Genomic DNA, 27,532 nt, shown 5'->3' with positions numbered 1-27,532 from the left:
TTACTACATCTAGAATAATATTATATTAAAAAATAATTAAATGCTTTTAGAGAAAAATGAAAATTGTCGTTATTTTTTTTATCACACATCGCTGTGACACATGTCTGTATAAATACATAAAGATAAAGCGGTTTTCTCATTTTACATCGCACATTTAAGGTTTTTATTTGACTCATCTTCATACACAGGTTTACTATATTTATGAAATTCTAAACCAGGACAGCTAAAAAAAGGTCTACAGATTTTTTTTACATTTTGGTAAAATAATGGTTAAAGCTATAAAAAACAAAATAAGGTTGTCACGAAAATATTGTGAAACCGGGACATATGATAAGCCTACTCATACATATAAATAGACCAAAGACATGTCTAAAGCTAAGTATCAAATAAAATTCATTTTAAAATATGATTTCATGATGTTAGAGATTCTTAATTAATATGATGTAAATAATATCTATTAATAAAAATAATGATATGCAGTATTATTTTAATATCAATAATACACTTGCGTTTAATTTATGTGATATTACCTATTCTGATAATCTGATAATATTTCCAAAAAATTTTATATATAATTATAGTATATAGATTTTAACGTTTTTTTAATTTCAAGTTAAAGATTCTTAATATTATGATATAACAATAAACTATATATTTCATGTGATCTTACAAAGTTGAGATGTTAGTATTAATATAATTATTTAACGACGCACGGTACAACATGACACTGAAATGACCTATCAACTTTTTAGATTCAGCACTTTTCATTAGACAAAACAACAACTATAAATCATTGATAATAACAATGTGTCTGCAAATCTCGAAAAACAAGTGATATAATAATTATTGTTAACATGTGCCTGATTAGTTTGTATTATATAATACAATATATATTATAAATATTAATAACAACATATAACTGACAAAATAACATGGGATGAATTTAATAAGTTTACATTTTCAGGAATTGATAGTACTAATATATAAATTGATTAAAACCCTTTTATTATTAAAATTAATATGTAGCAATTCTAATTGTTTCAAGCCAAGTATTTAAAAAAAAACTGATAAATATTAAATTTTGGATTTGTAAAGAAAAATTATGCCTATCTATTTTATTGCCAAAAATTTTAACATTTAGAAATTAATATGGATTGAATATAGATTTAGCTAAAATTATATCTATTTATATAGAAAGTTTCAAATTTATCTGAAAACTGTGATGTTGATTTTACAACAAAATGATCATCAGAACAATATAATGTCATATTCCTAAAATAAATAGTCTTAATATAATTTATTTATTTAAATTAAGACTATCATAAGTTGACAGGTTGCCTTATGCGTCATGATGGCTAAACGCATAAATTATATAATTAAAAACATGAAAAGAGGAGAGACACAAATCACTCCAACGGGTGTGTATTGTCTCATATAAACTGAAACAACTCTCCGTAAGTGTTGAAGAAAATATCAAGAGTACCTTATTGAGCAGTTGTACGTCCATTGCAAGAGAAGAGTAGGCAAGTGCTCCAGTTCAAATCTTACGGGACTGAAAATTATGACTGCCCTCCGCACAGGAGTCATTAATTTAAATACTATGAATCTTAATAAAATATTCCTGATACTAAACCAGAAATTCTCAGGTTATCCCTAAAAGAAAATTAAAAAAGAAAACAGTTACGAATCTAGCCCGAAAATATTTTTTAATATGTCATTTCAGTGAAACCAAATCATAATACATTTTCACAAGTAGATATATATTTTTACCAGTGAAGATGTAATTTATCTGTCAGGTGTTAGTAAAATTATATGATTTCAACTTTTCTATATGCAGTAATATATACATTTACACACTTATCATTATGTATACATTTTACAGTGAATTGTATTTTTTGGTAAAGTTATATTTTCACTAGTAAAGTCCAAATACATTTTCATCAGTAGATAAATATTTCTACTAGCGAAAATATAATTTAACTGATGGGTACTAATGTGGTGCTCTAAAATGTCTATGAAGCTCAATTTGACAGCTGCGAAACGTCCATTTGCTGTTCAAACCCAAACCTAACCAAATGAAAGTCAAAAATACAAACTATATCTCAGAGCACAACTCATATATCAGGGGAAAATAAGCGGAAAAATAAGTACAGACAGACAGACTCACACATTGCTCCATAGTTTGTCTGCATTTTGATATTACACTGTTTTAAAAATATGGTAGCTATCCTTACCGATATTACTATGGTCTTCTAATATAAGAGGGCTGATCAAAGTATATTCAAACCGAATTTTGGTCAATGAAAGAGCGCAAAAACAATTTTCACTTCTTAGAAGGAAAAAATTCACGTCAAAAGCAATAAAATCGTGTCGGCGCCGTCGCAGTAGGAACGCTCAGCAATGAAAAAACAGTTTCTTCATGATGCTGTTTTTGTAAAAAAATACTATGAACTAATAACAATTCGGGGAATACTGAGAACAATGTCTGAATTATTTTTTCATATTTTCTTCGATAGTTTATATGTGAGGCTGCCTTTTTTTTCTTGTTGTCTTCGACGTTTTCGCGGACCTCTGGAAAACATTGTATTCTTAAACCCTTCGTTTGAACTACTTCGTCATTTTTAAAATTTCACTGCACTTCAATTCATTATAAAAGCAAAATTTAATGTAAATTCTTTGCTTTATAAATAAAAAATATAATGAAATCTCAAAGCGTGATAAAATGCGTCATCGATAATTGGCTGTCAAACACAAGTTACGCGTTAACGTAAGAAAACAAAATCGAATAGCGTGAGTAAAACAAAAAGTATTGTTATTATTTGTTTGAAATGAAGCAGTACGAATCAGGTACATAAGGTACATTAGTAGCTTAAAATAGCAGTTGTACTTTCAACGTTCATCAAAATAGGAAAGCGCTTCTTTCGCTTATTAACCAATGAAGGGTCAAAATCAATTTTATTTATCGATGAATGAAAGTTTAGCATCACCAACAGTGGTACATCAACCCAAAACGTTGATCGTTGGTATTTTTTTAATCTAAAGTCGAGTATTTTGAATAGTATGACGACACCTTGGTCTAGAAAAAATCATCGATAATTCATCGTCTTAATAATCATTTATCGATAATTCATCATCTATTTGAATTGGTACATTGCAAAAATAGCAAATAATGATATATTAATCATTTAGAGATTGATCCTTAGCAAACTTTAAAAATTTCAATCGTCTCGATCGGTCTTTTTCTGTTGTTAAGCAAAGGTGTATTTCAAACGACCTCTGCAAAACTCTGCTTTATCATGTTTATTTCGATAGGAAAATTTTTATAATTATCGTACAAAAGTGCGTGTGATAACACCTTTGAATTTAATTACTTGGTGACTATACTATTATTTCACAGGTCATGCGATATCCCCAATCACTTATTTAAAAAAAAATGCTTTGTTATCACATCTTTTTGGGTATATAAATTGTCCGAAATTTTCAATCAGCACCACTCTTCGTCTACTAGACAGCCATGAGGGGTCTGACGGTTTTCCTGTTCTTCTTCCTTGCCCTGGCTTCGGCCACAGTGGTTAAACATGAGTACAAGAGTAAAGTTGGTTAGTGATACAAATATTTAATTTCTAAAATTTTGATTCAAATACTCATATATTAAAATACATATTAATTTTCAGCTGACCACACATTCTTGGTGAGACAGAAGCAAATCTTCCAATTGTGCTATCATGCCCATCAACCCAACATCCACCATGACCAAGTTGAGCTGGGAAAAGCATACAACATCGAGGCTAACATGGACAAATACGATGTACGAATTTTATAAAATTTATCTTACTTTTTGCTTACACTTACATAATACATATTTTTTAACAGGACGCTCATGTCGTGAAGCACTTCATGCACTTGTACAGAAGTGGGATGTTGAAAAAGGGTGATCAATTCTCCGTTTTGTACGCAGACTTGATGAGCGAGACTGAATACTTGTTCAAGCTTTTCTACCACGCAAAGGACTGGGACACATTCTACAAGACTGCCTGCTGGGCTCGCGAATTCATGAACGAGCATATGTTCATCTACACAATGAGCGTTGCTGTCTTGCACCGTCCCGATTGCCAAGGATTCATCCTTCCTCCACCGTATGAAATGCACCCACACTACTACTTCACCACCGAAGTCATCGACAAGGCCTACCAAGTTAAGATGCAAGGACATGGCGAGCATCTCGAAGATGTCCACCAACACGACAAGCACGTATACATCCACTCCAACTACTCCAGCTGGTACCAAAACTACGACAGGGAGCAGAGGTTGGCTTACCTCACCGAAGATATCGGTTGGAACGCCTTCTACTACTACAACCACATGGACTACCCATTCTGGATGGAAGGTGAGAAGTACGGCTTGACCAAGGACAATCGCGGAGAGATCTACTATTTCCTTCATCAACAACTTTTGGCCCGTTATTACTTGGAAAGATTGTCCAACGGCATGGGCGAAATCCCATTCTTCTCATGGCACTGGCCAGTAGAGACCGGCTACTACCCAGCCCTCAAATACTTCAACGGTATTGAGTTCCCTCAAAGACCCAAGAACTTTGATCTCAAACAAGGAGAATTCTTGCAACATCTTACTCAAGTCGAAGATTACGAAATGCGCATCCGCGAAGCTATCGACCTAGGATACGTTGTGAAGGTATGTGAAATGCATTTGGTATGGTTATTGCAATGTAAACTATAATTTAATAACATTGTTTAATTTATTTTAGCCTGATGGAACCCACGTCAGGTTGAGCAAGCCAGAGGATATTGAAGTTCTTTCAAGCATTGTTGAGTCCAACGCTGACACACCAAACTTGCATTACTACAGATATGCTCAATCCTTAGCTAAGATGCTCCTCGGAAACTCTCCTCGCCCACATAGCACGTAAGTGTATATATTTAATAACAATTAACCGATTCAAAGAGCAAAATTTAATATTTATTTTTTTCAGGCACAAGGTTTACCCATCAACTTTGGAACTCTTCCAGACCTGCTTGCGCGATCCCATGTTCTACCAAATGCAAAAACGCCACATGACCTTCTACAGGCGTTTCATCGACTCTCTCTTACCATACACCAAGGAAGAATTGACCTGCCCCGGAGTCAAGATTGAGAACGTTGAAGTTGAAAAACTCTACACCTACTTCGAGACCTACGATGTTGATATCACCAACGCCGTATTGCAAACACCCGAAGAAGTGAAGAAGATGGACGATGACGTTATTATCCACGCTCGCCAGAGCCGTCTTAACCACATGCCGTTCGCCGTGACCGTCAACGTTGTCAGCGAGAAAGCAACCAAGGTATCAGTCAGATTCTTCCTCGGACCCAAATACAACGGAAAGGGAGACCTCATCCCCATGCACGATAACAAGGAGAACTTCTTCCGTTTGGATCACTTCGTATATGAGCGTAAGTGTTAAATACAATTTGTTTTAGTCTTAGAGTTCTTAATGATTTAAATTATTTATGCTTTGTAGTGAAGAGTGGCAAGAACACCATCCAACGTAGCTCCGAAGACTTCTGGACCACGGTCGACGATTTCACCCCAGCGAGAACGCAATACAAGGAGATCAACGATGCCATCGACGGAAAGAAAGAATTCGTTTTGGACATGAAACAAGAGCACAGCTGCTATCCCGACAGGCTTTTGTTGCCTAAGGGCAGGAAGGGAGGCATGCCGTTCTACTTGTACGTGATCATCTCTGAATACCACGAGCCTACTGTTGCCTACGGAACAGGATACGATGAAGTCATCTCCACCGGTGTTGGCTCCGGTGCCCGCAAATTGGACGGTTACAGCTATGGCTATCCATTCGACAGGCCCATCTGGGAAGAAACCGACTTCATCTACAACAACATGCATCTTGAAGATGTGCTCATCTTCCACAAGAAAGAGAGCGACATCAACATGGCGACCCACGACTAAAATCATGAGTTAATGACTGATTCTTAATTTACGGCTTTAAATAATCATTGTACAAAAAAAATTATCATTTCGACTTTTTGCCTGAATATGTTCGAAAAAGTCTCACCTAGACAACTAAATGGCGAGTCATATATATATGATACAAAAGTACATTATTTAATGCAATAAACGATAACGAATACTTCTTGTATTTTATATAACTAATCCCCAACTATAAATAATCCTTATACATACATCTACTACATATACACTTTACAAAAAAGAAAGATTAAAAAACTGGTTGCAAATGCAAATAAAACAGTTTAATAATAACAATAAATCATCACAAAAGCAAAACGATCTAAAAAAATTGAGAACCATCTATATGTCAAAAATATTCAGCCTCTTTTGACTGAAAAAATAATTCTGTGAACTTTTTTAGTACTAATATTGATTGCTAAATACAAGTTAATTCAAAAGTACTTGCACCTTTAAAATCATTATGATAACATGATTCCAGAAACACAAATATTTAAAAATGTTTAAGGGCATAGGTTTAGATATAGATTGCAATATTTTGTATATTTTCTTAAAGACTTTTACCTTAATGATAAATTAGTTCCTTTGGATGAGCAGTACAAAATTATTTCAGAATAGAAATAAAAATAAATGATTTCAGAAAACTGATCTATATAGATTGTAAAAATATTTTAGTACTTTATTTGAACTCTTAATTTCAAGATTTTAAAGATTGTGTTAGTATTTTTCAATCTTGTCGAGTTAAAAGTAATAATCACAGAAGTCAATAAAAAAAGTTGCGTTAAAATCCTATTTGATCTCGTGCAGAATGTATCAATTTAATCTTATGAAATGGTGCTTGCACTCTTGGAATTATTTGCCATTATATTAAAAATCTTCTTCAATGAGCGTTGGAGGAATCTGGCAGGCAATTCTGGCTCCAAGGAAAGTAGAATGCGTTGCGATGGAGAGCAAGAGTGAACAATAAGAAATCATATGAAATAGGCGCTAAGCATATTCGAAGCATATTGTATGATTTATCGATTTATTAACTTAAAGGCATTGCTTACAATTCATTATAACAGCAGCTAGCAAAATCAGAAGCAATGAACAGCTTTGAAGATCTACACAGAAATACGTTGTTTATCAGATAGTCGATGTTTTAATCGATTTTATTATCTCTTCCACTCAGTTGTATTCATGAATAATTGTAAGTAAACTAAATTAAGTTTAAACGTGACAGATTTTTATAGAAAATGTATTGAGAGTAAGTTACTTTCAATACATTTTCATTTAAAAACTAATGTGACAACCCTGATATTGTGTTTTTTATTCGTCTGCATTTGCTTATGTCTATTTTTTTTATATATATGTATATTTGAAAATATGTAAATATTTTTTTTACGATATTTTTAATAGCTACGTGACAACCCTAGCATTTTTTTTATATACTATATATTTTTTTTATATACTATATTTCACAATATTATTTTATTTTTATTTTTTCTTATGTGACAACCCTTGCTTGGGGTGGTTACATTAAAAAAAATTAGTATATTTCTAAATACAAACTGATTAAAAAATATAAGTCTTTGTTATACTGCCGAAATAAAAGTATGACAAGAAATTTGTAAATGTATAATGCAAGTGTGAAAGTTTTAACCATCTGTGCTATTATTTACAATTTAGAGCTTATCCTAACGACTATTAAATAATGCAATTTTAACATTTACCTTTTATCATTAATCTATGTTTCGTAAGCTAAGGACACCCTACACAACGGAAGAGATATTTCGTTACCACAAAAGAAGAACGCCAACAATTGAAAATAAGGCACGGACCATTAGGACCATTATTTCTGCCAAAATAATTAGCTGATAATATTTTTTTATTAGTTTTACCATTAAAGATATATTTATTAATTTTATGTGTGTAATGATTTATTTATAGAAAAACGTTGTTTATAAAATAATAAATGAACTTTATTTTTAACACCATCTTTCGTAAATGATGGTAAACTATTAAAAAAATTGTATTTAAATTTATTAAAATTATTTATATAATCATTTGTTTGTAATATTATTTGATGGAAAATTTGTACAATAACTAATATTTAAGAATTGTGTAACTAATTAAATTTTAAATATGTAATAATCAATTTTAATACGAGTAACGTGACGTATGTGATGTTTAGAGCAAGACATTTAATTAAAAAAAATTAAGCTTAGCTTAGATATAAATGGTTTATAAAAAAGGAGTAAATTATATTAGACAAATAAAAGCAACGAATCAAATTCTAGTTATAAATTACGTAATTTGTTCTTCCTTTATGGTTTTATATCGATTGTGTACATATTAATTTTTAATTTAACTAATTTTATTTAACATCTATCAAAAATTAATAGTATTGTATTTTGTATTTTGTATTTAATACAATGTGAGATATCTAATATTGATATTAGACCTCACATATGCCTGATTTTAAAACAAAGTATTAGATACTTGGGTAACAATTTTAAGAGTCTTATTATTATTATTGATGGCTTTAAGTGTAGAATTTCATAATTGTCAACTTTATAAGAAGGACAACAACTATTTTGTTTACTTTTATTTATTGAAATAAAATACAATTAAATTAGGTTGGTTTATTTAAGATTCACGATAGTGATATAATTATATACATTTTGCGTATATACTTTCCTATTCAATTATCACCTCTATAGTTCACAACTTGAACAGTAGATATATAATTGTATAGTGGAAAGTTTTTAATCTAAATTATGCTGAATAATCTATTATTTGCTTACATTGACATAACAAAAAATTTGTTATCAAAAATGTTTTTTATTAGTAATTCAATTTATTGTATAAATTTTGCTGATATTTTTATAATAATTAAAAATATCAGTAATTACTTGCATATAAAAAATCACAATGCAGTAAGTGATAATAAAGGTGTATAACGATGCTTCTTTGACCTCTAAAATGTTATGCTTATTGATTAATAAGTTAAAAATGCAATGTCCTGATTGACATTGAAAATGAAAATGTGATATTAGTTATTGTTTAAAACTAAAGTATGATGATATGTGGAATAATGTGTAATGATCATTACATACACACTGTTAAAAACTGATTAAAAACATATAAATGAAGGTATTTAGAATCATCTTGAAATAACAATAATTACGAATGTATTTTTTTGTTGTTATATTGTTATTATTATGTAGTTAAACTGTGGAGAAAATGTTTTAAAGTGTTGTACAATTTTTTTAATGCTTAATGTTATTGTCATGAAATTTATGTTTATTATTAACGTAATTTATAAAATATATGTATATTTGTTAATAGCTTTTAATCTTTTCAACCCTTTACAAAGCTTATTTTTGTATCCCTTTCATCAAGATAAGATACATACGATATAAAAAATGTTTATAAATATTTTTTAATATGCAAAAGATTATAAAATATATTTTATGTGGGTTTTCTTTGAGATAATTTACAATTATTATTTTAAAATTATAGAAATATTGTATAATCGTTCTTGTTCAATTTTAAATATTTTTTAATTGTTTTTATCTAGCTCTAGCATGTTGTATACAAAGCAGTGAGAAAATATTAAGAAAGAAATTGCAGTTCTAATATTTTAATTACTACTGGGATTTTAAACCTATATTTTATTTTTTTCATAGTGAGATTTTTATTCTATTTTTGTACAGCAATAAAGTTCATAGATTTCTCAAACGATCTCAGTTTCTTACAACGCCAATCTATTGGAGACAAAAGTGTCTCTAATTTTTACGTCCATTATTTTAGCTCCATGTCAGCACTTTGGTTGCATAAATAATTGACACATTTTTATTGTAATGTTTTATTTGATTGTTCTATGTATTGTGAAATTGTTCGTATTTATACATGAATCATAAAGAAAATTGGCAATAACAGCTGTTGCTACATTATTTTTTTAAATTTCGATTAAGATGAAGATAAAAAACCTCTTTGGATTATTAAAAAAAATATTGTTCGCCGAAAGCCAATTTTTGGGTAACTCTGTAGAAAGCCCTCATACATTTTTGCAATCTGCTAATTCCCACGCAGTGCGAATTCTTCTTATCTGATTTTAAAGGAAATTCTTAAATCACCACAGCAAGGATAGACCGATTAGAGTAATTGAGAAAATTGTAAACAAGATTTAGCCATTTAAATACTTTCGACCTCTAATAAAAGCTTCCAGAAGAGCATGAATTTTTTAAAACATCTATTACGAACGCACCCTTTTTTGCAGTGGTTGTGAAACATTAAAAAATAAACGTATAAATTTATTTTTTAACAGAAAAAGACTGTTTAAAAATTCTTGAGAAATCAAGAAATGAGAATTTTTGTTTTGGAATTTTTCTCGAGAAATTTTCGAGAAGAAACAATATTCATACTAAAGCTTAACCTAAATGAAATATTCAAAGCAAACTTAGCTTAATGAAGTTCTAAGGCTAATTATTGTTTTTTAACTTTCATTAGCTCAATTTGCTTATCTTAGGTTTAGGTTTGTTTTAATTTATTTTAAATATTATAGTATTTTTTCGAACGATATGATGTCTCAATTCTGTAAATCTCTTAATGTAGAAATATGCATAACATAGCATCCGTTTGTGAACAATTACAGTTTTAATGAAACAGAGCAGAGAAGTTGTAAATAAATTGTTCGATACACTTCAACTGCAGAGTTAGTGAAATTATATTTATTCTTGTAGAATATAATAACTTCACTGTGCCATATACAAATAGACAGTGTTAAGATAATGACTGTATTTGATAACTACCTTACATATGTATAAAAAACTTTTAAGTTACTATTATTACATATTGTTGTAGACAAGTATCTCTGTACAGTTACAAAAGATATTATGTAGAGCGTTGTAGATGCAGCGAGACACTAGATACATTTAGATCACGAGTTTAGCAAGGTGCAAATAGAGCAAATTTATTAATTAGCAAATATAAATTTGACAACGTTGGCCTCTTCGTCCTTTGGCCCTTTGCCTGTGCACCTGTTACAATTACAGCAATAATAAATAAAATGATGGAGACGGAAAAGCAGTGAATACAAATTTTATTACGATAGCAGAGAAATCGTAGAGATTACATCTAGTTTATAATCATATTTAGATATAATTTTGATGTAAACTTAAAAATCCCATCAACATTTTATGTAGACAATACTATACACTACATCTAAATAGCCAGATGAGGTGTAATTCGATGATTTATCGAATAAAAGCATAATTGATATTTCTAAGATAATATTGATATTTAAGGAAAAAACACAGATCTTTCCACAAGTACCCTTTTTAATTTTGAAAGGTCGCAAAATCAGTATTACTGATTTTTTAGGGTATTTATGTTCTGATTCTCATCATAATTTTCTGATTTTTGAAAATACACACAAATCACCCTTATTTCTAAAAAGGGTCCCTAATTGTATAAAAACTATTAATCAGTCGCAGTGTTGTCAGTTCCTGCTAAATTGTTCGAAAAAATATCCATAGTTATGCCTTTAATCAATTTAGACAAGTTTTATTGTATCAAGAGCATGATTTTTGTCCTGCCTTCTTCACTGTTACTTTTCTCCTGTTTTTCACCAAAACAGTGACAAAATATCTTGATCGTATATAGTGATATTGAAAAAGATTTCGGCAAAGTTTGTCATAGGTTTTTAAAAAAAAAATTGTTGGACTTCGACTGCTCAGATGATCTAATTATTCCTGAATTATTTAAGGACGTTGACTAAAGAATATTTCACCTACTTGGAAGTTTCTTAAAGGTTAAACTTAAGCCTTCTGCTCTTTTCGTAATTTATTATTGACATTTAATTTGATTGTGATTTACATGATGTATCATAAATATTTTATATAGTAAATAATATAATTATTATTAGTATGTATCATATATATATATTTGAAAGTTAAATATTTATAGTTCTTACTGAATTTTGATAACAATAATTATGTTCTATGTATTTCTAGAGTTCATCATCTAAGGTGAGTAATCTTCTAAAAAATATGTTGACTTGGATACTGCCGATCGCTCTCAGGTCATGATAATATTTTTCAAGTGTCACCTTTCTGAACAATTGTCACGTTTAATCATACGAATTTTAGATAATTTTTTAGTATATAAGATGAACAATTTGGTTCGGACATCACTCATCGACACCTGCGCAATCATGAGAGGAATAACGGCGTTCTTATTCCTCTTCGTTGCCGTGGCTACGGCCACAGTAATCAGGGAGAAGGAAGATGTCCGAGTCGGTGAGTACAATTATTTAATTTCGGAACAGAAGAGAGTACCATTTATTAATTAATATTATATTTAGCGGACAAGGAATTCTTGACCAGGCAAAGGAATCTCTTGATCTTGTACCACCACACAACTCAACCAGCTCTGTTTAATAAGATCTTGGATGTCGGAAAATCTTATGACATCGAATCCAACATCGGCAAATACACTGTATGTATCATATAAATTGCTTTCATCGTCAATTCATTATTTATACTATACGTTTTTTTAGGATGCCAAAGTTGTCAGAGACTTCATGATCAAATACAAGGCTGGTATGCTTCCAAAGGGCAGGTCGGTCGCCCTCTCATACCCAGAACTCACCCATCAAACTAAGATGTTGTTCGAGTTGTTGTACACCGCCAAGGACTATGACACCTTCTACAAGACTGCTTGCTGGGCTCGCGTCTACTGCAACGAGCAAATGTTCGTCTACGCTCTATCCGTCGCTGTTTTGCATCGTCCCGACTGCCACGGCTTAGTCATCCCACCTCCGTACGAAGTAACCCCGTACTACTTCTACAACTCCGAAGTGATTGACCAAACTTACAAAGTCAAGATGCAAGGACACGGACATAATATTGATGAGAGGGTACATCACGTTGATGACCACAACGTCGTAATCTACACCAATTACTCCAGCTGGTACCAAAACTACAACTACGAACAAAAGTTGTCTTACTTCACCGAGGACATCGGCTTGAACACTTTGTACTATTACACTCACTTGGACTATCCGTTCTGGATGGAAGGCGACAAGTACGGATTAGGCAAGGATGGACGCGGAGAGATCTTCTATTACTTCCACCAACAGATCTTGGCTCGTTACTACATGGAGAGATTGTCCAACAGCATGGGAGAAATCCCACATTTCTCGTGGCACACACCCATCGAGACTGGATATACTCCTGCGCTGAAGACATCTCATGGCATCTACTTCCCGCAAAGACCCAACCACTATGACGTCATGGAAGGCGAACATCTTACCCATTTGATCCAAGTGGAAGATTACGAAAGACGCATTCGTGAGGCTCTCGATATGGGATACATTGTCAAGGTATGTTCATATATTACAATATAAAATACACTGAATCTAATATAATGCTAAATTATAGCCTGATGGAACTCACGTACCATTGAAACACCCAGAAGATATTGAAGTTCTCGCCAGCATCATTGAATCCAACGTCGATTGCCCTAATCCTCATTATTACCGCCATTCGCCAATGATTGCTAAGATGCTTCTCGGAAATTCGTACACTCCTCTGTCATGGTAAAACTAATGATAAAATCCCTTAATTTTTACAAAAGCAAGTTAATACATTGATTTTTGAATAGGGACGCGATTCATCCGTCAACTTTGGAACTGTACCACACAAGTCTCCGCGATCCGATGTTCTACCAATTGTACAAGCGCTACATCAATTACTTCAAGGATTTCAAGAGCACCCTTGTGCCGTACACCAAGCAAGAGCTAGTATGCCCAGGAGTTAAGATTGAAACCGTCGAAGTCGACAAACTAGTGACGTACTTCGATCACTTCGATACTGGACTCACATCTGTCGGATACTACACACCAGAAGAAGCCACCAAGCAAGCTGATGAAATCGTCATCAAGGCTAGACAGACGCGTCTCAATCATCTTCCATTCACCGTGACCACCAACATCGTCTGCGAGAAGCCAACTAAAGTCTCATTCAGATACTTCATTGGACCTAAATATGACGCCAAGGGAGACCTCATCCATCTGGAAGAAAACAGAGAGAATCTCTTCCAGATTGATCATTTCGTATACGATCGTGAGTGTTGCAAGATTATTTTTAAATAATTTACAGTTCTTCTTCTATAGTTAAATATTTTTTCAGTGAAATCTGGAAAGAACATCATTCAACGCAACTCGAGAGACTTCTGGTTCACCACCGACGATATGGTTTCCGCAAGAGTGCAATATGAAGATATTCTGCTGGCTTTGGAAGGCAAGAAGGAATACAAAATCGATGATCATGTGGAGCATGACGGCTTCCCCGATAGGTTGTTGTTGCCCAAGGGCAGGAAGGGAGGTATGCCATTTAACTTCTACGTGGTGATATCGCCGTATCACGCACCTCAAGTGCCATACGGAACTGGATATGACAAGATCATGTCCACCGGCGTTGGCTCTGGAGCAAGAAGGTTGGACAGCTGGCCTCTTGGCTATCCATTCGACCGCCCTGTCGATGAGACTACATTCCTTTCGTACACCAACATCCACGAATCGACCGTACTCATCTTCCACAAGCAAGAGTCTGACATCAACAAGGCTATCTAGATGTTTAACAATGTGATCAACAGGAATTTGTAACCATTTGATACCATAGATAAAAAACAGAATAGATGGTCTTTCGATTTCAAGGAATGTTAATTAATTTTTATACAATGCAACAACAACAGAAATAAAACTATAAAAAAAAAAAAAAAATGTTTTATATTTATTGTTCCTAATAAACATCTAAATACATTAAAAACATTCCTAATATTTAGAAACGGAGAATATAATATTATTATAAATTAAATGAGGAATATATAAACCGAATTTTGACCAATAGAAGAACGCAGAAAACAATTATCACTTCGCAGAAGTCAAAAATCCACGTCAAAAGCAATAAAATCGGGCCGGCACCGTCGCAGTGGGAACGCTCGTTACCGAGCGTTCCCACTGCGACGGCACCGACACGATTTTATTGCTTTTGACGTGAATTTTTAACTTCTGAGAAGTGATAATTGTTTTTGTGCTCTCCTATTGACCAAAATTCGGTTTGAATACACTTTGACCAATAATCTCATATCAGAAATTCATAGCAATATCAGTAAGGATCGCAATCATATTTTTAAAACATAGTGTAATATAATTGCAGACAAACTATAATTCAATATGCGAGATGCGAAGTCTGTTTTTACTTAGTGAGAGATGACTTGGATTTAATCTAATGAAAGTAAGGCTTAGATTTTCGAAACTCTCTAATTGAGTTTAATAGACATTTTAGAGCAGCATATAATTTCACTAGCGCCAATCAGTTAAATTATATTTTCGCTAGAAATATATTTGCGGTTGATTTTGAAAATGGCGCAAGTCCATTTTGTCAAAAAAAGAGTTACAGCTAATTTTCATTACAAGTTTAACTTAAAATTTCTGTTTTTAATCAATTTATAATCATATCTATAAATAACAGTGTAAATTTTACTAGTAATTTATTTTGAACAATGATATTAATTTTTTATTGATTTTGAAAGTAAGGCAAGTCCACTCAAAACAAAACAATGTTAATAAAAATAAAAAGCGTGCTATATATTAGTTAGTTTCCATAGTTACGAAGAAGCAAACAATCATTTTTATTATTCTATAAGTATTGTGAAACTAAAAGGGTAGAAAATATATACAAAATAAATGAATATGGATCTTTACAATAATTATATCTTTGTAGTTTCATCGACAGTGAAACCGGTAAGTAAAAATATTATGAATATAACAATTGTTACTAGGAATGGATAACATAACCCAAAAATAATTTTAATGTGTTAATTTTGTAATAACGCAACATTTTAAAAATTTATTTCATTCTTGCTAATTACATTTCTTTTTATAATTATGATCATTATATTTATTGTATTGATTTTTATCTTGTAGAAATAAGGCTCATGAATTTTAGTAAGAAAGGAAGAATCATCACATCAGAAGGTAAAGATAGCTCGGAGCTAAATAACAAAAACCATAAATAATTTTTTTCTTCATTATAATGATTTTTTTCTCTCCTATAAAACGATCTACTATTTAAATTAATGATAAAAATATTTTTTTTTATTTTTAGCGAATTTGTCTAATGTAAGTTATATATTGGAAAAACATATAATGGTTCCGTGTTGACCTTTCACATGAACTTCGGTCTCTCATTTACTTATCACTTTACGATAAACACACTCTCGTTCAATATTTACCTAAAGAATAGAACTTAAATATAATTTCAATGTGTATAAATTGGTCATTATTATAATCTCCGCACGAAGATGAGGTTCTTAACAATAATAGTATTTCTGATAGCACTCGTCTATGGGGAATTTTATGAAAAAGATGGTATGTAATAAAATACTATTTTTATATGTCATTTATATATTTGTACTGTATATTTTAATATTATTTTGTAGAATATATTAAATATCAAAAGGGAATCATCGAACTGTTCAATCATGTAATAATGCAAAATAACTACCCGGAGCAAATTGACATTGCAAAAAATTTCAAATTTGACGCAAAACAATACACGGTAAGATTTTTTTATTAGATAATTTAATATAAGTATTTCATTTTAAATAAATAATCACATAACCTAAGACCTAATATATAATATGTAAATAAAAATAAATTTAATAATATTATTAAATTAATTTATGTCAACTTTTTTTTTTTATCTTGAGATAAATTGCAAAATAATAATTGCAATAAATTATATAAATTATCTGATATATTAATTTAAAATGTGTTTGATGATTATGCTTTGAATAGATACTATTAACTAAGATACATGTTCGTTTAATTTGATTACATGTATATTCAATAATTAAGTTATACTCTTGTATTATTTGACAAGCTTAACAAACACTTTGTGATATGATATTAACACATATACATATGTATATCTGCTTGTCTATTAGAATGGATTGACAATTAATTAGTTATGTACTATTGTATAATATTAATAAACCAACTTTTGATTAAGAATATCTTAATCATCAGATTTATGGTAGGATTAATTGATATGTTATAAAAATAGATAGGTATGCTATTTAATATATTTTTATTTTTATAATATACTTTGATTCTAAAACTAAAGTATATAAACAACTTAGCTTGATTTTATCTGTGAAATTAAGAAAATATAAATAAACGTAAGCTGCTAGAATTATAATTTTATAATAATCAGTAATTTCCATCTCCTAGATACGATAGAATTTAAGGAACAATATGGTCTATTTGAGATTAACTGATCTATCGTACTGTTGCGATTTTAAATGTTCTAGATGTTTAATTTCATTCAGAAGAGTACACAAGCTCATTTTTGACAAAAAATTCAGTTGACAATATCTTGCCTAGATATTTGTATATTGTTTATAATATATGCACATAATCCTGCTGAGATATGTGTAAATTATATATACATAGACATACAAATATACTCACATAAAATACATATTTTTTTGCCAAAGGTGGGTTTTAATTTGATAGTTATTTATTTTTTCTTCCTTATTTGAGCTAATGTAAAGTAAATAGTAATACGTTGGCTATTTCACTAATGAATACATTATACAATAATGTATGTCTTACAAAATTACACAATTTAATGGTTCTATAAAATATCATAAAGTGCAAATTTTTTTATTTTTATTCAAACAGTTTATGTGATCAATAAAATCTTACTTTAAAAAATATGAATGAATTCTCAACTATTATATTTATTCGTTCTTTTTTATTATCCGTAGCTAATGTACGAGGGATACTCGGAAAGTAAAGAGATTTTTGTAAAAGATTATTAGGCATTTTGCTTTTAGTGTGTATTAAAATAGCCATGTTAGTTCTTTATAAATGCGGGATTAGTTTAGTGATCCATTTCTTTATGGCATTGTCGTTATTATCAAGCAAAGGAGTATGTAAAATAATGTAGTTAATTTAAAGCTATAAAAAGTGTCATTTTAATGGGCGATTAATGATCAAAGAGCTCTGTAAATGAACATATATAACGCTTGCGCGCGCTGGGTGTCAAAAAATTAAGTAAGCACAATATAAGAAAATTCCAGGCTCTCCAAATTTAATAATGTCCATAGTGATTTAATATTTAAAATATTAGTTAAAAAGTATTTTTGAAGATATTATTTTACAAATATATACATTTTTGTTTCCTCCAATGAAGGAATTCCTAAGAATATCGTGCAAAAACTTATGTGATAATCAGCTGGAAGTTTGACAATATTTTATTTATCACTGCATGTGAATCATCAATATGATTTTAATGATTTCATAATTCAGCACATATTATAGTCACATAAAAAATAAAAAAATCTGAACATAAAATTTTACATAGCATTGACTGCAGGCCATAAATTAAAATCTGCATCATATAAGCAATAAAATCGATTGTAATGATTTTTAGCTATAAGGAGTGTGACTTGGCAGCCAGAAAGGCGCCGGAAACTAGTAATAATTTATTGTTGTATTACATATATTGTAACAAAGTATTATGGGCGAGTATTGCTACGAGCGCTGATGAAGAAGCTGGCGGAGGGATGATGTCCAATGGATGGTCTTCTGAGGTCTCGTAATCTGGCGATATTCCTCTCTCTGTGACACGTTCTTCTTGCTGTCAGCTCATTTCCCTCGATATCTGTTCCTCTCTTCTATATCTCTGTCCGTCTCCGTTCCCTTCTGGCTGGGTCTCAGTTATTTTCTGGCTATTCGTTCCTTGAAAACCGACCTTAAGTATTATAGGTATATAAAGCTCTCTGGCGAATCATAACCACGGAGCGATTATTCAGTCAATTGTTGCACTCGCTTATTCGATAAACGAAATATATTCACGCTTTTAGAAAGTAACATTTTCTTGATAGACATATTTGAAGGTCGAATTGTGCAACGGGATAAATTTTAATGGTGCGTTGTTACCGCAACCGATACGCAACAAAGAAATATCTTTTCTCTAAATCGGAAGGTAATTACGATTGTTGTCTGATAGTTCCCTTCTCCCCCCTCTCTCTGGACATAACGAAGGTTATTGTAGTGGTCCGTCTGGTTAAGTTCATCCTTATAATTACCGTGGTTACGGTGATTAAGTCGTGAGTTTAAAGCAGAACCCCCACAGTTCCTAATTGAGTAAGCGTTAAGCCGAACACTAATAAAAAAAGAAGAAACCGTACTCCCTCTTGTAAAGATAACTCAAAAAACATGTAGTACTTACTTTTGAACGAACTAGCGTGTCGTCAAAACCCGAATCACCAATAAATTATTATAGTGACACGCGCTCCGCATAATAAATGCGAGCATCCTTGACGCCTTTAGGCGATGTGCATACAAAATTTCTATCCATGATCAAAAGTCATCGATGGAAGTATTTCTGATTCGAATATCTCCGCCTAAACCATAAGAGAATTTCGCGGGGCAATGAGATCTGAAAAATGTGACAACGTAACACTTTCATTTGTGATGACAAATATTTATATTTTTAATTAAGTTATTTAGAAGCTTATAAAACCATGGACAGACTTTTTTTAGATGTTTTATATTTACTTTTACTTGTAGCGGCTTTTATTTATATAATTATGGAAGTCTTCATTGACATTTTCTAATAATAATTAAAATTGGAAGTATTAATTTTTAATATATTTTTAATTGGTTTACAATTATCTTAATTAATAACATATTTGCTTCATTTAAAAAATCATTATTAGCACACCTCATTTGATAAATATTACTATCTTTTACCTTTAACTCTTATTGTATCATTCCAGAATGAAGAGGTCCTGAATGAGTTCTTGATTGTTAAACGCAAAGGATTTCTACCAAAATATCGTCTTTTCTCGCTTACATTTGAAAAGGTTAGAAACGAGGCTAAAGCACTGTTTAGACTATTATACTTTTCCAAGGACTTGAAGGTCTTTTACGACACAGCATGTTGGTCCAGAGAGTACACGAATGAAGGGATATTTGTATATGCGTTCACGTTGGCACTGATTCACAGAAACGATTGCAGAAAATTCTACATACCTGCAATTTATGAAATTTATCCTTTCTATTTCGTCACTGACGACGTGCTTAACAAATGTAGTAGGATCAAGGAACAAGGATTTGTGACTGATAGAAAATTGGCAGCTATGTATGGATTATATTCAGTGGATGATAATTACACAATCACCAGTAATTTCGCTACTTCTTTTGAAACATCCAACCAGGAGCAAAAAATATCTTACTTCACTAACGATATAGGATTGAACAGTTTCTATTATTACTTTAACGCACAATATCCATTTTGGAATAGAGGACAGACTTTACGAAACGATGCTTCGATCAGAGGAGAATTGTACTACTTTATCCATCAACAGATACAAGCTCGGTACAATTTGGAAAGGCTGTCAAACGACATGAATCAAGTCAAAAACTTTTACTGGACAAAGCCCATAGAGGCGCCTTTTAATCCACTTTTAAGATATCACAATGGAAAATCGTTCCCTATGAGGAGTGAAAAATACGATATGATGAAAAACGATAATGTGTACAGATTGCAAAGTGTTGAAGATCATGAAAAGCGGATCAGAGATCATTTACATGATATTTATACTCTTTCAAAATCAAGCAGTATTGAACCATTAGCAAGTTTAATACATGAAGGCGAGAATGGAATTAGCAGTACTTATGAAAATCCAACGGTTTTGGCAAAGTTCTTATTAGGAGCTGGAGTATACCCTTTTGAAGAGTAAGTCAAATGTTATTTTTATTTATAATAAATAAATAATTATTTATTTAAAAATGTTTAACAAACAAATCCATATTATGAATATAATGTTTTCCTATAATATCACAAAAAATATTTTCGTCTGATATATATTTATATTTTGCTCATTTCAGGAAAGACTACGTCCCATCTGCGCTCGAAATGGACGTGACAGCTTTGCGAGATCCAATGTTCTACCAATTAAACCAGAGATATTTGCATTACTTCTACGTCTACAAAGGTTATTTAGAAAGGTACAGCTCAAGTTATTTGACGTTTCCTTTCGTTAAAATCAGCAGTGTTTCCGTCGATGACGTGCAAACATTCATGGAAGACTTTGATTTTGACATAACCACTGCAGCTTACATCAGCAAAGCAGAAATGGAAGCGGCCAAAGAAAATATTTTATGCTTTGCAAGACAGAGACGCTTGAATCACAAAGCTTTCTCAATCAACATATCGGTGATTTCAGATTTCGCCGACAATTCAACAATCAGATTATTCATAGGACCTAAGTACGATAATCAAGGAAGACTCCTTCGTTTGGAACAATCTCGAACTGATTTCGTGCAAATCGATCAATTCAATTATGTGTTAAAGGCCGGAAGTAATCTGATTATAAGAAATAATACTGAATTTTATAATACTTATCAATATAAAATACCAACCAGAGATTTGTATGAAAAATTAAAATCATACACAACGGACGGCAAATATGATTTTGATGAATTTAAGTTTAAAAACAGAATGCCACTGTGGACAATGATGCCGAAGGGTAAAAAAGGCGGACAAGTCTTTAAAATGTTCGCTATAATAACACCATATGTTCAAACGAATTCGTATTATGCATTCTCCTATCGTATAAATGATGATAAATCTTATGGTTATCCACTGGATCGTCTTATAGACGAATCAAAATTTTATACACCAAATATGTACATGACAGATTTTACTATTTACCATAATGAATAAATTGATATTCAAGTAATATCATTCCATTCTTTTATACGTAAATAATTAAACTTTTAATTAACGTATCGTATCATTTATTAAATATTGTCAATTGATCAAAAATCTGGCTTTTATCAAGTTTTTAATGTCAGTAGTGCAAAAGAATTGCAAAAATAAAATTAATTTTGCGGGCCGTGTTTTGAAAATCTATGGCCTAGATATGTGTGTACATTCCAGTCAATAAAAATATATTTTTTGTACTTCTATTTATAAAGATTTTTTTAATATATTCATGTATTTCATGCGTAGTAATAAAAAGTGATTAAACTAACTGTAAAAATATACATGATAGAAAAAACTAATTACAGCAATAGATTCATATCAGTGCTCCAAAAAATTTTCTCACCCACGGTACATCAAAGCTCTCTCCAGAATTACGCAGCATACTATGATAAAAAAATATGTAAAAAAATGGAGATACATTAATTTTTCATTGTGTTTTTAATATAACGTATAAAGATTATCTAAAATGGGCAATTTCCAATCTAAAAATCTTTGCCTTATTTGAGAATATGTAGTTCAAGCTAGAAGATGCTTGTAAAAACGCATAATGCTAAGAAAATTTTTATTTTTATTAAATTGAAAATATAACACAGAAAAAATACAAACCAATAATAAACAATGAAATAAAAATAAAAATTAAAACAGTAATAAAATAAAATTCATTACTAAATTCTAAAATATAATGTATTGACAAATTATTTTAAAATTGTATATTAACATTATATGGTTGCACCCCCTTTAATCTTCAATATTGTTAAAATATGGAAAAGCATAAAATAATTAAACAAATTAAACTAATTCATAGTGAACTCTTTCGATCATTTCTAAATTTTTATTTGCTCGATAAGTTGTGCAATCGATTTTTTTCTTAATTATGTCTCAATTATATTCTATCGGTTTAATAAAAATGTATAATTAATATTCCAAATATTTATTTATACATTTTCTTTATATTCTGAAATATTTTATTAAAATATTAGTTAAATTATTTTTAAATCAACTGCTTTGATCAAATTAATAAAAAAATTGCAGTCTAATTTAAGCTAACGACGTGAAAAAATACAGGATAGATTTTTAATCTACCGCTCTAACTGTTCCTTTGATTAAATAGATACCTTCCATTCCGGAATATAAGAAACACCCCCGAGATCATTTGCCTCTCTGGAGTTCGCACAGTAGCATGGTATACATTTTCGCTGTACCTTTTGACACATTGACAACAAACCTAGAGCACCGTTTAACATATGATATATAATATAAATTTATATAATTTTCATCAGGAAATTTCACTTCTTTAATCCAAAACAGGATAGATTTTGTGGCGATTGGTCCACTTGATCAGTTTTAGACGCATTTCTTTAACTAATAAAGACTTTTTGTCAGGTATACGACTACATAAACACATATTTAAGGGTTGTCATATATATTTCGGTATCAAATGCTTCGCTAATATTCACATGCGAATTTAACGTCAATTTTATGCCCTTCAGTTTGGCACTGATTATTTTTATCATTAATCTGATTTATTGCACTTGTTCAATATTTTCTTTGAAAATCTTTTAATTGATATTGAGTTATAATCGACATACTGTATTTTTTTATGTAATTTATAATTATTTAATTTATATGCAATAATATGTGTTTATAAAAAATAAAACTAGTAAAATATTGATGATGCGATTTATTTTGTATGCTCCTGTATTTATAAAATTAAATTAAATATCTGCAAGAATGAGTGGTATTCGTATTTATATTCTATCGTTTTTTGCAAACAATATAATATATTGCATTCTCCGTATCTCGTATACTTATTAAAGCATTTTTTTAGTTGCTAAGGAGCGGTGTCAGCAATACATAAACGACTTTAGGCTGCGAGCTATATCGTGCAATTAAGAATCGCGATTGCGTCCCTTATTCTTGCCCATCAAGACATCTAGTATCTTAACTAGCTTACCAAGCACAAGCATGTTTTCGGCGGTGGCGTTAAGGAGCTAGAAAAAATATGTGGGATGGTGATGATTTTTTTAAGGTATGGAACATAAATGTTTTCTATTTTATTTCAAAATTTTTAGTTCGCCAGTCAGTGGTAATTTTTTAAAATATTTTGATTACGTTATGGATCATAGCATTTTTGTCTGGCCAAATTTAGGAGGGAGGGATTAATGTCCTTATCTACCCCGCCCCTCTAAATGACATCCCTGCTTGTAGGACGTTTTGTATTTCGGACATGTATTTTTCTGCGTTGAAATGATGCCAAGTATTTATTTTAAAACGTTTATAACTAAGATCTTGGATCATAATTTAAATATTTATTAAATGTCTTTTAAACGCAGAAATAAATAGATAAAAGTTAAAATTAATATTAAATAAACAAATTAAATCTGTATTTTAAACGCAGAATGCTACAAATAAAATCACAGATTTTATTTGTAGCATTTTAGTTATTTCATTACCCTTGTAAATATATCACACCGAAAATTTTAGTCAAACAGATTTTAATGATTATCTCCTCTTTAGGAAAATTATGATTTCGTTATATGAATCCCGAAATATTTGGAAAATCTTGCTTTGCTTAAACCCCTCACATCTGTATGTAAAATTAAGTCTTTTCATTGCATTTGAAAAAGTTTCCGTTAAAGAGATTTTCCATTTAATAATTTTAAAAGTAATATATACAATATTACACATTTTTTGAATTAAGTCTCTGATTTAATAAAATTAATTATATTAAAATAAATTTTATTTGGTAGATTTTACCTTTGATTTAAAAATTCACGGATTAACCGATGCTTATTTTAATATATTATAATACTAATTAGAGCATTGCTTTTATCCACTAAAATATTAAAGTGATTATTTTGCAAAATAACTGCACAATTTTTTTATGGTGATTTTGGGTAGTGAAAATTTATATTTTCGTAAATTATATTTAGTTTTTTTAAAACTCATATTAGCACAATTTTTTAAATATTAATTGAAAAACATAATAACTATGTATTAAAATTAATTATAAAATTGAATTAAAAATCATCTGAAGTATTTTCTTAAAAAATATTTGTTAGAGGAGTTTTCTTAAAAATTTCAGCTAACTTACTTCTTTGGAATATGAAAATATTTTTAAATATTATTTTAATTATTTATTTAGCTTAATAGATAATTTAAAAAAAATATTTTGCTAATTTTTAGTGGTATGCTTTCACCGCAATAGCGAATTATTGATATGCTCTTATAAGTGATTGATTCTCATCGGTAGTGAACTTTAATTCCAAGAATTAAATTCTAATTAAATTATTATTATAACATTTATAAAATAATGATAAAATATTACAATTGTGTACTGGAGATGTCTGTTAATAAAATTCTCTTCCCACTCATCATATCAACAAATCAATAAAAAGTAGAAGACAGCAGGAAACCGCTATATTTATCCGTTTCTCAAAGTATTGAATGTCTTAGTGAATCAAGAAAAGGATTATGAAGAAGAAGATCCTTGTGCGTGTATATAACATTTATAATCGTGCGTGCTCCACGTGTGTGAATTATCTACCTTGACCAGCGCATAAAGTGCCCGCAGTTACATCAAAGGGGAATCGCCAAAGAAAACATCGGCCGCGTCTGCGGTCCGACACCAACAAATATTTCTGTGTCCGGAGTCAAAACTGCAAGATTTACAGCTCTGGTTTTATTCACGCGAATAAGCAGCGAGAAAACCGCTAGAAAACCCACCGTCATGACGACGGTCTAGCATCCCGAAAAAGATCTCCGGCACGCACATTTTTTTCTCCACGCGGCCTATTTATAGAGCGGCTCTAATGTGCGCTAAGGAGGGAGCAGCTATAATTCTCAACAACTGGATCACGCTACATTATGGCAGATTCGCGGTTCACTATTATACATACATTGGAAACGACATCAATAACGGTACGCGAGAGATGAATTCCAGCATTGGTTTCGACAGTAAACTTGCGTTTTGGCGATTGTCGATTGGTGGGAGCACCGATGAGATTTACTTTAATAGTAATACTACATCTGGTCTGACATTAATTTGGTTTAAAAGAGTGCATATCATATAGTTGGTTGTTGTTGTTCTTAAGTTGGCATTTTAACGCCGATCATTGCAACGTTTCAATTATTTATATTATAGTACAAATTTATAGATGTATCACATTGGCATTATACTTCAGCATCGATAGTTAAATAAGTTTAATAGAAAATCATATAATTAAAGTAAATTCGATCGTATCTAATTTTGATACTCTTTCAATATTTTTTCTAAATTGATTTTTGTACCAGCTCTGATACCGTATTAAACATAAGTTATAATTTGGGCTTTTCTATATCGATTATTTTATTTTATAATACAAATAATTACCATTTATTTAGCAGGGTTAATTTTTTTACGCTTTTTAGTAATAGAAACAATTTTTCTTGCAACTCCTGTTCAAAGAGCACCTCTCTTAACGTTCATAAAGCTAATTTATTTGACACATAATTTATTCCATTGCAATTTTTTTTCAAGTATACCCCACATAAAAATAAAAACGATTGTGTCAGAGCCATTTTGCCGTCATTTTTTATTTTATAAAAAAATCTGGCACATCTAAGCTGATACTATTAGCAATTTCAAAATTCACTGTTGTAATACTATTGCTCTATTATTGCATTGAATATTTTTAGCATTTTTTATTTTAAAAGAAATAAATTATTCTTACCGTAAATTTTATTATTATTTTTAACGAACTTGTTGTTAGTTTTCGTTAGTGTTAATATCTTCACTTTGTCTTATAAATTAGTAGATAAATTCGCTGCACAATTTTATTTTTTATGGGCATGCAAATTTAATTTTAGAGGCACTGTCATTAATTAACTATTTCACTTTCATTCACACATGCAATGTGTTGTTTAGTATGTTTTATATATTTTTTCATGGAGGCTGTCCGAAAGTATATTGCCATATGGAAGTGTATAAGACATTTTTTTATCAAAATAATAGAAAAAAATCTGATACATATAACAAACAATCTGATGCATATACTGCCCTTGCAAATATAGGTCATCTTTTTATACGTTATTAATACCATTGAGAAAATATTTTTACGTGGGCGTTTTATTTTTCTTGGTTCAGAAATACTAATTCTTGAATTTATAATACATCCATAGTGAAGGCGGTATTTATAATATTACGAATTATTAATTGTTATCTATCTTTACAATAAATTAGTGACAATTTTCAATTAAAAAACAATAATAAAATATCAATTTTATTTTTACAAATGAGCAAATATATTTCTAAATATAATGTGATTATGCTAATATAGCTGATGATTGAAATTGGAAAGAAGTTAGTTTACGTGTCAAGTTTATAGTGTAACATAGCAAGTTAATTAACTAACGAATCGAAAAAACACTACCCCCGCGATTCCAGAGAGATTTAATATTTTCCTCAAAAATTCACAGAAAAAAATATAAATTTTTTTTCCGCACATTTTTTATTATATTTGGCCATATAATGGACGAATAATATATTTATTAAATAAAAAAATGAATGAGTAATATTCTGGTGAAGAATTTGTATCAATCAAAACGTACATTTAAGAAAGGTGATAATTTGGTATAATTTATAATAGTTTGCTAATACAATTTGATATCAAAATATGTCATGCAACAAAAAATATTATTTCTTTTGTGAAAAAGAACAGGAATATATAGT

At 30.5% G+C, this 27,532-nt stretch overlaps 3 protein-coding genes across 3 annotated transcripts; all 3 read left to right on the top strand.

The window, feature by feature from the left end:
* The first annotated feature begins 3,492 nt into the window (after positions 1-3,492).
* LOC148229358 (hexamerin 70b-like) lies at positions 3,493-6,149 on the top strand. The gene is made up of 6 exons (XM_088197731.1): positions 3,493-3,599; positions 3,675-3,808; positions 3,874-4,692; positions 4,766-4,923; positions 4,991-5,451; positions 5,520-6,149. The coding sequence occupies exons 1-6, from the start codon at positions 3,515-3,517 to the stop codon at positions 5,966-5,968; spliced, it is 2,106 nt and encodes a 701-aa protein (XP_088053857.1). The 5' UTR covers positions 3,493-3,514; the 3' UTR covers positions 5,969-6,149.
* Positions 6,150-12,163: 6,014 nt separating this feature from the next.
* On the top strand, positions 12,164-14,756 carry LOC148229357 (hexamerin 70b-like). Its single transcript, XM_088197730.1, has 6 exons — positions 12,164-12,270; positions 12,336-12,469; positions 12,531-13,355; positions 13,414-13,571; positions 13,637-14,097; positions 14,164-14,756. The coding sequence occupies exons 1-6, from the start codon at positions 12,186-12,188 to the stop codon at positions 14,604-14,606; spliced, it is 2,106 nt and encodes a 701-aa protein (XP_088053856.1). The 5' UTR covers positions 12,164-12,185; the 3' UTR covers positions 14,607-14,756.
* Positions 14,757-16,259: 1,503 nt separating this feature from the next.
* On the top strand, positions 16,260-22,023 carry LOC148229356 (arylphorin subunit beta-like). The gene is made up of 4 exons (XM_088197732.1): positions 16,260-16,406; positions 16,478-16,596; positions 19,829-20,790; positions 20,943-22,023. Exons 1-4 carry the CDS (start codon positions 16,340-16,342, stop codon positions 21,778-21,780), a joined length of 1,986 nt encoding a protein of 661 aa, XP_088053858.1. The 5' UTR covers positions 16,260-16,339; the 3' UTR covers positions 21,781-22,023.
* Positions 22,024-27,532: the final 5,509 nt, after the last annotated feature.

This window comes from Plectrocnemia conspersa, unplaced genomic scaffold, assembly GCF_051122295.1.
Source record: "Plectrocnemia conspersa isolate PC_06_02 unplaced genomic scaffold, ASM5112229v1 ptg000011l, whole genome shotgun sequence".
Taxonomy (NCBI): domain Eukaryota; kingdom Metazoa; phylum Arthropoda; class Insecta; order Trichoptera; family Polycentropodidae; genus Plectrocnemia; species Plectrocnemia conspersa.
Note: the sequence above shows the minus strand (reverse complement) of the source record. Positions and strands in the feature narration are given on the sequence as shown.

Coding starts and splice junctions, on each gene's coding strand:
- LOC148229358 (XM_088197731.1), top strand. CDS start 3,515: ATGAGGGGTCTGACGGTTTTCCTGTTCTTCTTCCTTGCCCTGGCTTCG. Junction 3,600..3,674: donor TGAGTACAAGAGTAAAGTTG/GTTAGTGATACA, acceptor ATTAATTTTCAG/CTGACCACACATTCTTGGTG. Junction 5,452..5,519: donor GGATCACTTCGTATATGAGC/GTAAGTGTTAAA, acceptor TATGCTTTGTAG/TGAAGAGTGGCAAGAACACC.
- LOC148229357 (XM_088197730.1), top strand. CDS start 12,186: ATGAGAGGAATAACGGCGTTCTTATTCCTCTTCGTTGCCGTGGCTACG. Junction 13,356..13,413: donor ATATGGGATACATTGTCAAG/GTATGTTCATAT, acceptor GCTAAATTATAG/CCTGATGGAACTCACGTACC. Junction 14,098..14,163: donor TGATCATTTCGTATACGATC/GTGAGTGTTGCA, acceptor ATATTTTTTCAG/TGAAATCTGGAAAGAACATC.
- LOC148229356 (XM_088197732.1), top strand. CDS start 16,340: ATGAGGTTCTTAACAATAATAGTATTTCTGATAGCACTCGTCTATGGG. Junction 16,407..16,477: donor GGAATTTTATGAAAAAGATG/GTATGTAATAAA, acceptor ATTATTTTGTAG/AATATATTAAATATCAAAAG. Junction 16,597..19,828: donor TTGACGCAAAACAATACACG/GTAAGATTTTTT, acceptor GTATCATTCCAG/AATGAAGAGGTCCTGAATGA.